We start from the raw sequence: 13,189 nt of genomic DNA, 5'->3' as shown, positions 1-13,189 counted from the left end.
GTAAGAACGCTGACCCCTCGCCCGCCCTCTAGGTCACTACTGCCGACCGCATTCCGCAGAGGTGCTCAGTGAAGTGGAGGGCCACGGCCAAGGTCATGTTCAAGTCGGGGCAGAGCTGGGGGTCCAGCCCAGGTGGTCTGCTCCCAAGCCGGGGCTCCCTGCTCTGTGCCCTCTGCCGCCTCGGTGCCCACGGGGTGGACGTGGGCTGCCGTCCGGGGCCTCAGCTCCCTCCCCTCCGGGGGCCGCTGCAGTAGATGGTCTTCCTCCCTCCCTGCCTCCCCTAGGCGGCTCTGGGTTTCCCGTCCTCCTCCTGGGTTTCCCGTCCTCCTCTCCACAAGGGGCTCCCAGCAGCTCCGCTTCAGTTCCTCCGTAAGCGGCCCTGACGGCCGTGGGGTCGCGTCCTCTTCGAGCAGCTGCTTTGTGATGGGCTCTGGACCTGCTGCGTCACCAGGGAGCACTGCTGCCCCCAGCCAGGGGGCCCTCTGGCACGTCTGCGGGTGCACCTGGAGCAAGGGTGCCTCCCAGGACACCAGGCTGTGACTCCCCCTCTGACAGTGCTGGCCCTTGGGACCGGTGTGCGTGTCACGGCGGGCGGAGAGCTCACGTGTAAGGACTCGGCTCTGGGAAACGTTTCCCGGCCTTGCTGCCGGCCCCTTCCTGGAGGGGAGGAAGGAGGAGGGCGGCGGGGCTCAGGACCGTGCCCCAGGCCCACGTAGATAGAGACGTAGAGGTGGACAGTGCTCCTCTGGGGTTTGGGGGATGGGTAGTCCTCGGGTCCTGGAGTTGCCACCGTGGCTGCAGGATTTTAAGCAGGGTGCCCCTAGGTGAGCCACTCGACTTCTGGTGTCTCGATTTCGTCATCTGTGGGAGAGGAGGGACACTGCCTTTGGGACGTCTGCTGGCAGCACGCGACCTGGGGCTGCTGGGTCAGGAGGGCTGTTGTACGTTTGGGGGTGCGCTGGTTCTTGTGGATGGCAGGCCCGCGGTCACCGGGTCTGTGTCCCACGCCGGCTCTGAAAACAGCACGAGCAAAAACCATTACCTTTTAGGTCCTCTGCCTAAGCAATGGAGAGCCAGATACAGCAAAAAACAGCGCAGCGCTGAGTCTGAGCGGCCGGCTCTTGACGGGAGCAGCGCTGTGACACTGGGCAGGTGGCTTATGCCCACAGCGTCATTGCATCTGTAAAAGGAAGCAAATCACACTCATCCTCAGGCCACAGTAGGAAAAAAGATGAATGTGTATTGAAAATACCTGGCCCGGGACTGGGTATGCAATAAGTGTTCGTTGCATTTCATTTTTTTTTCCTCTCCTGTTCTGTGGGCACACCTGGCTACACTTTCCTGAAGGGTGGAGATGGGTCATATAGTATGACGCTTACGCAGTCAGAAATTGTTTGAAAGAGCCCCCCTCCCCCCACCGAAGACGGTCACACAAATGTAATCCTGGTGTCCAGTGTTCAGTGTGTGTTCTGACCCTAAGGCTGCTGAGAGCCGGGCCTCTCTCCCTTTTTGCATTCGACCAGAAGAGAGCTGGGTATTAGGATGTGTCCACACCCATCTGACAGGTGACAGTTATTAGTTCTTTTTGAGTTATCAGACGATGAGCTGAATTTGGCCTTTTTAGTGAAACCTAGGAAATATTCTGACCTTTTGTTTGAAGAGAGCACTAGTTTGCTCCGGGCTAGCTTGGAAGTAGGAAGCGCTTCTGCCGGGTGGGAAATTAGAAGCACTCCGGCTGCACTCACAGGGGAAGAAAGATAAATGGCTAATAAGCTCCTGAAAAAATGTGCAACCTCAGGAGTAATTCAGACAGACCTGCAAATTAAAGCATCAGCGAGGCAGCATTTTGCCTCTTACTAGCACAGATTAAAAATTGATCATCGTCAGTATTGGCAAGGGTGCAGAGAGAGGCGTGCCCGCCCGCACTGCTCGGGGTAGTGTACCTCAGGAAGAAGTCTCTGAGAAGGAACTTGGTCCTCTGCCTCCAAACCTCAAAGGTTTTCACACCCTCAAATCAGTAATTCTGCCTCTAGAATGGAGTCTAACAGACAGTCATAAATGCAGAGAACAAATTTAAGCACAAAGATGGTTGTTACGATTTTTTTCACCAGTAAGTTTTTAAAGAATGGAAAATACCTGAAAGTATGAGAAATAGGGGAATTGTTAAGTAAATTATGATACAGCCATACGATAGAATATTCTGCAGACTAATTTTTTTTAATTAATTAATGAATTTATTTTATTTATGGCTGTGTTGGGTCTTTGTTTCTGTGCGAGGGCTTTCTCTAGTTGCGGCGAGCGGGGGCCACTCTTCATCGCGGTGCACGGGCCTCTTACTGTTGCGGCCTCTCTTGTGGCGGAGCACAGGTTCCAGACGCGCAGGCTCAGTAATCGTGGGCCCAGTTGCTCCGCGGCATGTGGGATCTCCCCAGACCAGGGCTCGAACCCCTGTCCCCTGCATTGGCAGGCGGATTCTCAACCACTGCACCACCAGGGAAGCCCCAGACTAATTTTTAATGATGCGAAATTGCTCATCCTATATTAAGAGAGGAAAGCAAGTCTTAAAATTATGTGTATATGTATGTGTGGTCACATATATTTAATACTTATATAATGACTTGTATGTATGCCTATATAATGATTTAAACTACATTAAAATACAAGTGCTTAGAAAAAAGACTACAGAATTAACATATCAACCTTAGAATATAAGATTGAGTGCTTTTTCTTTTGTATGCTTTTCTCTATTTTCCAGCTTTTTACAGTAAGCCTATCTACTTGTATAATCCGACAAGAACAGTAAATGTAATTTTTTGAAAGTGGTCCTTGCTATGAAATGCACTGTTTCTGCGCTTACACAGAAGTAAGTGCCTCTAACTCTTCAGTAGCTGACCCTCAAACGTCACGCTCCTGGCCAAATGCTGTGGATTTACCAATGTTCCAGTAGTCCTTTCCAAGCTCTCAAGACCTCTCTTCCTTGGGTTTAATCTTATGTTCATACACCCTGAATACCAGTTCCCGGCTGTTAAAGAAGAAGCTCCAAAGGCCAATCAGAGCGTGCTGAGGCTCAGCGGAATATTTTGGCCACAGCACAGGCTGTGAAATACAAGAAAATGCCTACTTTTATGCGTTGAGTGACAGTCATCTTCAGGGCCTCCCCCCCTTTCTCCCCCCCTTTCTTTATCCATCCATGTAACACATTTTTGTTGAGTACCTGCTGTATGCCTGATTTCATGCCAAGAGGTAGGATTTCCAGCGTCAGTAAGACACAGTCCCTGGCTATGCGCCTGTCAGGGGCATGGGAGTGGGAGTTGGAGGCTAGCTGCAGGTGGTTAGCTAGAGCCCTCCTGCCTTCTCGAGACCAGGGACTGTAGCACCTGGGGACGCAGTTGAACGTGGATACAGGTGTGCGGGCTGGGCAACAGTGGCGGTGGGCGGGAGGTAAACGTTGGCCTGGGGTGTTAGGGAAGGATCTTGTTTTTTTTTTTTTTTTTTTAATTGGAGCATAATTGCTTTACAATGGTGTGTTAGTTTCTGCTTTATAACAAAGTGCATCAGTTATACATATACATGTGTTCCCATATCTCTTCCCTCTTGCGTCTCCCTCCCTCCCACCCTCCCTATCCCACCCCTCTAGGTGGTCACAAAGCACCGAGCTGATCTCCCTGTGCTATGCGGCTGCTTCCCACTAGCGATCTGTTTTACGTTTGGTAGTGTATATATGTCCATGCCACTCTCTCACTTTGTCACAGCTTACCCTTCCCCCTCCCCGTATCCTCAAGTCCATTCTCTGGTAGGTCTGTGTCTTTATTCCTGTCTTACCCCTAGGTTCTTCATGACATTTTTTTTTCTTAAATTCCATATGTATATGTATTAGCATATGGTATTTGTCTTTCTCTTTCTGACTTACTTCACTATGTATGACAGACTCTTGGTCCATCCACCTCATTACAAATAGCTCAATTTCATTTCTTTTTATGGCTAATATTCCATTGTATATATGTGCCACATCTCCTTTATCCATTCATCCGATGATGGACACTTAGGTTGTTTCCATCCCCTGGCTATTGTAAAGAGAGCTGCAATAAACATTTTGGTACATGACTCTTTTTGAATTATGGTTTTCTCAGGGTATATGTCCAGTAGTGGGATTGCTGGGTCACATGGTAGTTCTATTTGTAGCTTTTTAAGGAACCTCCATACTGTTCTCCATAGTGGCTGTACCAATTCCCATTCCCACCAGCAGTGCAAGAGTGTTCCCTTTTCTCCACACCCACTCCAGCATTTATTGTTTCTAGATTTGTTGATGATGGCCATTCTGACTGGTGTGAGGTGATATCTCATTGTAGTTTTGATTTGCGTTTCTCTAATGATTAGTGATGTTGAGCATTCTTTCATGTGTTTGTTGGCAGTCTGTATATCTTCTTTGGAGAAACGTCTATTTAGGTCTTCTGCCCATTTTTGGATTGGGTTGTTTGTTTTTTTGTTATTGAGCTGCATGAGCTGCTTATAAATTTTGGAGATTAATCCTTTGTCAGTTGCTTCATTTGCAAATATTTTCTCCCATTCTGAGGGTTGTCTTTTGGTCTTGTTTATGGTTTCCTTTGCTGTGTAAAAGCTTTGAAGTTTCATTAGGTCCCATTTGTTTATTTTTGTTTTTATTTCCATTTCTCTAGGAGGTGGGTCAAAAAGGATCTTGCTGTGATTTATGTCATAGAGTGTTCTGCCTATGTTTTCCTCTAAGAGTTTGATAGTTTCTGGCCTTACATTTAGGTCTTTAATCCATTTTGAGCTTATTTTTGTGTATGGCGTTAGGGAGTGATCTAATCTCATACTTTTACATGTACCTGTCCAGTTTTCCTGGCACCACTTATTGAAGAGGCTGTCCTTTCTCCACTGTACATTCCTGCCTCCTTTATCAAAGATAAGGTGACCATATGTGCGTGGGTTTATCTCTGGGCTTTCTTTCCTGTTCCATTGATCTATCTTTCTGTTTTTGTGCCAGTACCATACTGTCTTGATTACTGTAGGTTTGTAGTATAGTCTGAAGTCAGGGAGCCTGATTCCTCCAGCTCCGTTTTTTGTTCTCAAGATTGCTTTGGCTACTCGGGGTCTTTTGTGTTTCCAGACAAATTGTGAAATTTTTTGTTCTAGTTCTGTGACAAATGCCAGTGGTAGTTTGATAGGGATTGCATTGAATCTGTAGATTGCTTTGGGTAGTAGAGTCATTTTCACAGTGTTGATTCTTCCAATCCAAGAACATTGTATATCTCTCCATCTGTTTGTATCATCTTTAATTTCTTTCATCAGTGTCTTATAATTTTCTGCATACAGGTCTTTTGTCTCCTTAGGTAGGTTTATTCCTAGATATTTTATTCTTTTTTGTTGCAATGGTAAATGGGAGTGTTTTCTTGACTTCACTTTCAGATTTTTCATCATCAGTGTATAGGAATGCCAGAGATTTCTGTGCATTAATTTTGTATCCTGCTACTTTACCAAATTCATTGATTAGCTCTAGTAGATTTCTGGTAGCATCTTTAGGATTCTCTGTGTATAGTATCATGTCACCTGCAAACAATGACAGCTTTACTTCTTCTTTTCCGATTTGGATTCCTTTTATTTCCTTTTGTTCTCTGATTGCTGTGGCTAAAACTTCCAAAACTATGTTGACTAAGACTGGTGAGAGTGGGCAACCTTGTCTTGTTCCTGATCTTAGTGAAATGGTTTCAGTTTTTCACCATTGAGGACGACGTTGGCTGTGGGTTTGTCATATATGGCCTTTATGATGTTGAGGAAAGTTCCCTCTATGCCTACTTTCTGCAGGGTTTTTATCACAAATGGGTGTTGAACTTTGTCGAAAGCTTTCTCTGCATCTATTGAGATGACCATATGGTTTTTCTCCTTCAGTTTGTTAATATGGTGTATCACGTTGATTTATTTGCGTATATTGAAGAATCCTTGCATTCCTGGAATAAACTCCACTTGATCATGGTGTATGGTCCTTTTAATGTGCTGTTGGATTCTGTTTGCTAGTATTTTGTTGAGGATTTTTGCATCTATGTTCATCAGTGATATTGGCCTGTAGTTTTCTTTCTTTGCGACATCCTTGTCTGGTTTTGGTATCAGGGTGATGGTGGCCTCGTAGAGTGAGTTTGGGAGTGTTCCTCCCTCTGCTATATTTTGGAAGAGTTTGAGAAGGATAGGTGTTAGCTCTTCGCTAAATGTTTGATATAATTCGCCTGTGAAGCCCTCTGGTCCTGGGCTTTTGTTTGTTGGAAGATTTTTTTTGTTGTTGTTGTTGGAAGATTTTTAATCACAGTTTCGATTTCAGTGCTTGTGATAGGTCTGTTCATATTTTCTATTTCTTCCTGATTCAGTCTTGGCAGGTTATGCATTTCTAAGAATTTGTCCATTTCTTCCACGTTGTCCATTTTATTGGCATAGAGTTGCTTGTAGTAATCTCTCATGATCTTTTGTATTTCTGCAGTGTTGGTTGTTACTTCTCCTTTTGCATTTCTAATTCTATTGATTTGAGTCTTCTCCCTTTTTTTTCTTGATGAGTCTGGCTAATGGTTTATCAATTTTGTTTATCTTCTCAGAGAACCAGCTTTTAGTTTTATTGATCTTTGCTATCATTTCCTTCATTTCTTTTTCATTTATTTCTGATCTGATCTTTATGATTTCTTTCCTTCTGCTAACTTTGGTTTTTTTTTTTATTCTTCTTTCTCTGACTGCTTTAGGTGCAAGGTTAGGTTGTTTATTTGAGATGTTTCCTGTTTCTTAAGGTAGGATTGTATTGCTATAAACTTCCCTCTTAGAACTGCTTTTGCTGCATCCCATAGGTTTTGGGTGGTCACGTCTCCATTGTCATTTGTTTCTAGGTATTTTTTTATTTCCTCTTTGATTTCTTTAGTGATCATTTTGTTATTAAGTAGTGTATTGTTTAGCCTCCATGTGTTTGTATTTTTTACAGATCTCTTCCTGTAATTGATGTCTAGTTTCATAGCGTTGTGGTCAGAAAAGATACTTGATACAATTTCAATTTTCTTAAATTTACCAAGGCTTGATTTGTGACCCAAGATATGATCCAGCCTGGAGAGTTTTCCATGAGCACTTGAGAAGAAAGTGTATTTTGTTGTTTTTGGATGGAATGTCCTATAAATATCAATTAAGTCCATCTTGTTTCATGTATCATTTAAAGCTTGTGTTTCCTGATTTATTTTCATTTTGGATGATCTGTCCATTGGTGAAGGTGGGGTGTTAAAGTCCCCTACTATGAATGTGTTACTGTCGATTTCCCCTTTTATGGCTGTTAGTATTTGCCTTATGTATTGAGGTGCTCCTATGGTGGGTGCATAAATATTTACAATTGTTTTATCTTCCTCTTGGATCGATCCCTTGATCATTATGTAGTGTCCTTCTTTGTCTCTTCTAATAGTCTTTATTTTCAAGTCTATTTTGTATGATACGAGAATTGCTACTCCAGCTTTCTTTTGGTTTCGAATTGCATGGATTATCTTTTTCCATTCCCTCACTTTCAGTCTGTATGTGTCTCTAGGTCTGAAGTGGGTCTCTTGTAGACAGCATATATATGGGTCTTGTTTTTGTATACATTCAGCCAGTCTGTGTCTTTTGGTGGGAGCATTTAATCCATTTACATTTAAGGTAATTATCTATATGTATGTTCCTATTCTCATTTTCTTAATTGTTTTGGGTTTGTTATTGTAGGTCTTTTCCTTCTCTTGTGTTTCTTGCCTAGAGAAGATCCTTTAGCATTTGTTGTAAAGCTGGTTTGGTGGTGCTGAACTCTCTCAGCTTTTGCTTGTCTGTAAATGTGGTTTTTTTTTTTTTTTTTTTTTTTTGCGGTATGCGGGCCTCTCACTGTTGTGGCCTCTCCCGTTGCGGAGCACAGGCTCCGGACGCGCAGGCTCAGTGGCCATGGCTCACGGGCCCAGCCGCTCCGCGGCATGTGGGATCTTCCCCAACCGGGGCACGAACCCGTGTCCCCTGCATCGGCAGGCGGACTCTCAACCACTGCGCCACCAGGGAAGCCCTGTAAATGTTTTAATTTCTCCATCAAATCTGAATGAGATTCTTGCTGGGTAGAGTAATGTTGGTTGTAGGATTTTCTCCTTCATCACTTTAAATACGTCCTGCCAGTCCCTTCTGGCTTGCAGAGTTTCTGCTGAAAGATCAGCTGTTAACCTTATAGGGATTCCCTTGTGTGTTATTTGTTGTTTTTCCCTTGCTGCTTTTAATATGTTTTCTTTGTATTTAATTTTTGACAGTTTGATTAATATGAGTCTTGGTGTGTTTCTCCTTGGATTTATCCTGTATGGGACTCTCTGTGCTTCCTGGACTTGATTAACTTCCTGTTTTAGGGAAGTTTTCAACTATAATCTCTTCAAATATTTTCTCAGTCTCTTTCTTTTTCTCTTCTTCTGGAACCCCTATAATGCGAATATTGGTGCGTTTAATGTTATCCCATTCTGTCCTCCATTCTTTTCATTCCTTTTTCTTTATTCTTCTCTGCAGTAGTTATTTCCTATTTTATCCTCCAGGTCACTTATCCGTTCTTCTGCCTCAGTTATTCTGCTATTGATCCCTTCTAGAGTATTTTTAATTTCATTTATTGTGTTGTTCATCGTTGCTTGTTTCATCTTTAGTTCTTCTAGGTCCTTGTTAAATGTTTCTTGCATTTTGTCTATTCTATTTCCAAGATTTTGGATCATCTTTCCTATCATTATTCTGAATTCTTTTTCAGGTAGACTGCCTATTTCCTCTTCATTTGTTAGGTCTGGTGGGTTTTTATCTTGCTCCTTCATCTGCTGTGTGTTTTTCTGTCTTCTCATTTTGCTTATCTTACTGTGTTTGGGGTCTCCTTTTTGCAGGCTGCAGGTTCGTAGTTCCCGTTGTTTTTGGTGTCTGTCCCCAGTGGCTAAGGTTGGTTCAGTGGGTTGTGTAGGCTTCCTTGTGGAGGGGACTGGTGCCTGTGTTCTGGTGGATGAGGCTGGATCTTGTCTTTCTGGTGGGTAGGTCCACGTCTGGTGGTGTGCTCTGGGGTGTCTGTGGACTTATTATGATTTTAGGCAGCCTCTCTGCTAATGGGTGGGGTTGTGTTCCTGTTTTGCTAGTTGTTTGGCATAGGGTGTCCAGCACTGTAGCTCGCTGGTCGTTGAGTGAAGCTGGGTGCTGGTGTTGAGAGGGAGATCTGTGGGAGATTTTCGCCGTTTGATATTATGTGGAGCTGGGAGGGAAAGAAAGAAAGAGAGAGAGAGGGAGGGAGGGGGAGAGAGAGAGAGAGAGAAAGAAAGAAAGAAAGAAAGAAAGGGAAGGAAGGAAGGAAGGGAGGAAGGAAGAAGATAAAAGAAAAGAAAATAAAGTAAGGTAAAAGAAAATAAAGTTATTAAAATAAAAAAATAATTATTAAGAAAAAATGTTTTAAAAAGTAAAAAAAAAAAAAGGACAGATAGAAACCTAGGACAAAAGAAAGAAAGGGAAGGAAGGAAGGAAGGGAGGAAGGAAGAAGATAAAAGAAAAGAAAATAAAGTAAGGTAAAAGAAAATAAAGTTATTAAAATAAAAAAATAATTATTAAGAAAAAATGTTTTAAAAAGTAAAAAAAAAAAAAAGGACAGATAGAAACCTAGGACAAATGGTGAAAGCAAAGCTATACAGACAAAATCTCACACAGAAGCATACACATACACACTCACAAAAAGAGGAAAAGGGGAAAAAAATTATAAAGCTTGCTCTCAAAGTCCACTTCCTCAGTTTGGGATGATTCGTTGTCTATTCATGTATTCCACAGATGCAGGTATGTCAAGTTGATTGTGGAGATTTAATCCGCTGCTTCCGAGGCTGCTGGGAGAGATTTCCCTTTCTCTTCTTCGTTCTCACAGCTCCCAGGGGCTCAGCTTTGGATTTGGCCCCGCCTCTGCATGTGGGTCGCCGGAGGGTGTCTGTTCTTCACTCACACAGGAGGGGGTTAAAGGAGCCGCTGATTCGGGGGCTCTGGCTCACTCAGGCCGGGGGGGAGGGAGGGGCACGGCGTGCGGGGCGGGCCTGCGGCGGCAGAGGCCGGCGTGACGTTGCCCCAGCCTGAGACCCGCTGTGCGTTCTTCCGGGGAAGTTGTCCCTGGATCCCGGGACCCTGGCGGTGGCGGGCTGCACAGGCTCCCGTGACGGGAGGTGTGGAGAGTGACCTGTGCTCACACACAGGCTTCTTGGTGGCGGCAGCAGCAGCCTTAGCGTCTCATGCCCGTCTCTGGAGCTCCTTTAAGCGGCGCTCCTAATCTCCTCTCCTCGCGCACCAGGAAACAAAGAGGGAAGAAAAAGTCTCTTGCCTCTTCGGCAGGTCCAGACTTTTCCCGGACTCCCTCCCGGCCAGCCGTGGCACACTAGCCCCCTGCAGGCTGTGTTCACGCCGCCAACCCCAGTCCTCTCCCTGCGCTCCGACCGAAGCCCGAGCCTCAGCTCCCAGCCCCGCCCGCCCCGGCAGGGGAGCAGACAAGCCTCTCGGGCTGGTGAGTGCCGGCCGGCCCTGATCCTCTGTGCGGGAATCTCTCTGCTTTGCCCTCCTCACCCCTGTTGCTGCTCTCTCCTTCACGGCTCCAAAGCTTCCCCCTCCGCCACCCGCAGTCTCCGCCCGCGAAGGGGTTTCTAGTGTGTGGAAACCTTTCCTCCTTCACGGCTGCCTCCCACTGGTGTGGGTCCCGTCCCTATCCTTTTGTCTCTGTTTATTCTTTTTTCTTTTTCCCTTCCCAGGTACGTGGGGAGTTTCTTGCCTTTTGGGAGGTCTGAGGTCTTCTGCCAGCGTTCAGTAGGTGTTCTGTAGGAGTTGTTCCACGCGTAGATGTATTTCTGATGTATCTGTGGGGAGGAAGGTGATCTCCGCGTCTTACTTTTCCGTCATCTTCCCCTAGATCCAGGGAAGGATCTTAATTCACTCGTTCATTTCTTCTCTGAACCGGTTACTACAGTGTGCCTGGCAGGCATTTTTCTAGGCCTGGGAAACACTGGTAAACAAGACCAGAGGATCTCTGCCCTCAAGGAGCTGAATTTTGGTAGGATTGATAGTTAACAAATCCAAAAGTAAATATTTACAGCTCATGGTAAATGCTATTGCAGAAATAGGTTGAATGCCGCAGTGGAGAGTGGGGCGAGGGGAGGGATGCGATGGAAAGCTGCTGTGGAGAGGTGGGCTGGGAAGGCCTTTCTTAAGCTCAAATCTAAAGGATGAAAGCCTCCAGCTGTGCCAAGGGTCAGGAGAAGAACATTCCCATGTGGGGAGCTGTGGGCACAAAGACTAAGGGAGGAAGAGCCTGGTGTGTCTGGAAACTGCCAGAAGGTTGCGAGTGTGGGACACAGCAGCAGTGTGGGAGGCTCTGTAGAGGATGTTGTACTTGTGCCGAGACCTGAAGGGAGGGTAGGGTCCTGGGCTCAGGGGCTGGAAGTGGGCAGGTGGGGAGCTGTGCGACTGGCGGAGCACACGGCGTGTGTGAGCAAGTCCATCTGGCCAAGGGTGAGGTGCAGCGCGGCAGGCAGGGCTCTGATGACGAGGCTGCAGTTCCCCCTGGCTTTTGGGGGCCCAGGGGTAAGTGGTTGCCAGGCCGCCCCTCTGCGATTTTTCCCTTGCTTCCTCTCTGCCTTACCCTACTCCAGAATTCAGATTTCCTTCTGGGGTCGGACATTCTGACTGTGTCTTCCGTGCTAAACGGTGTTGAGCCAGCTCTGAAGCTGGTCCTACCCTGGGAGTCAATTATTTCATTTTCTTGGAGTGAATCGGTTATGAACTACTAACGATGATGATTCATTATCCTGTCTCATGCTGGCAGGGGCTGCTTCTCCAGCAGCCCACAGAAGAAATTGCCTTCCTGATTGATTCTCTGCTCTGTTTCGCCCTTCTCTTAGAATGGCTATTCAAGTGGACAAGTTCAACTTTGAGAGTTTCCCAGAATCCCCTGGGGAGAAGGGGCAGTTTGCAAATCCCAAGGAGCTGGAGGAGGAGAGGCAGGAAGCCCGAGGCCTGGAGATCAACAGCAAGCTGGACATCCACTGGACCATCATATCCTTTTCCCGGTGCCCACCCCGACCTGCGGACCCCTGAGGAGGACCCCAGAGGGGTCAGTTGTTGAACGCTAGCCACAGATAACTCACAAACGGCATGGCAGGGAGATACGGACCAAAGAGTGGGCATTTTCTTACCCTTCCACCACGCCCAGGGCCCCACGAGTGAAGTACAAGGTTCAGGATGAGGAAAGGCCTCCTTGGGGCCGGAGCTGCTCTAACTTGGATCACGTGTTTCCTGTCAGCGTTGAGATCTGTGTTAGTGACCGGTTCTAACGGCCACCCATCAGCGCTGGGCTTGGGGTCGGGAGGTTCCACATACTGACAGCTGGACACAGGATACGATTGTTGGGGAAACTGAAATCAGGCCGTACAGCTCAGCAAGGCACGCAGATGCCATTTTGAAAAGACTGGGGTGGGGGCGTTAGGAGGACTGCACTAAAAAAGACGGTTTCATAAAGTAAGTGGCCCTGCCTTGAGTTTCCGATCAGTACCTGGCTCGTGGTAGACACTCAGTTGGGTGAGTGGGACTCTGGAGAAAACTCAGGTTCACTTATCTATTTACGTGTTTTTTCCAGCAGTCTTTACTCGGTGCCTGCTTTGGGTTGGGTATGTGGCAAGTTGCCTGAGGGACTGCAGTGCGTAGGCAGGGCCTCATGGGGTTGCCCGGTCCCAAAGAGCGTGTGCGTCATCTGAGGATTAAACGGACGGCTGGGGAGCAGGGACAGAGCGTTATGCCAACCGCTGTGAGGTTCAGAGAATGAAGCTGCCGGGGGTAGGGCAGTCAGGGGTGGCTTCACAGAGGGGGTGTCGCCACGGTGGGCTTTTTAAGGGTGAGTAGAAGTTTGTCAAGGGGACAGGGGTGGGAGATGCCCCACAGTTCGCATGGTGCGAGAGGATGGCTCGCTCAGGGTGTCTCCCAGGAAGAGGCAACTCTGATGGGAATGTCTGTTGATTACCTTGTTCACACACTGGTTCTGTGGAAGTGGGATAGTCACAGGCTGTTGTGTGGGCTCGTCGCCCTGGATTCCGGAATCAACCTTAGGCTGCAGGAGGCGCAGCTTCCAGGACTGAGGCAAGTTCCTTCGCGCCAGCTAACGTGAATCTGGGCTTGGTAGACA

At 46.6% G+C, this 13,189-nt stretch overlaps 1 protein-coding gene across 3 annotated transcripts in view; it reads left to right on the top strand.

The window, feature by feature from the left end:
* TRAPPC9 (trafficking protein particle complex 9) overlaps positions 1 to 13,189 on the top strand; it is a 515,410-nt gene that overhangs the window by 379,743 nt on the left and 122,478 nt on the right. For all 3 annotated transcript variants that reach the window (XM_032610159.1, XM_032610157.1, XM_032610158.1), the window contains one exon: positions 11,913 to 12,066. In XM_032610159.1, the coding sequence (XP_032466050.1) occupies positions 11,913 to 12,066 (154 nt within the window). The remainder of the gene's footprint in view (positions 1 to 11,912; positions 12,067 to 13,189) is intronic.

The sequence above is a fragment of the Phocoena sinus genome, chromosome 17, assembly GCF_008692025.1.
Source record: "Phocoena sinus isolate mPhoSin1 chromosome 17, mPhoSin1.pri, whole genome shotgun sequence".
NCBI classification, from domain to species: Eukaryota; Metazoa; Chordata; class Mammalia; order Artiodactyla; family Phocoenidae; genus Phocoena; species Phocoena sinus.
The sequence above is the reverse complement of the archived record's forward strand: the minus strand, read 5'-3'. Positions and strand labels throughout refer to the sequence as shown.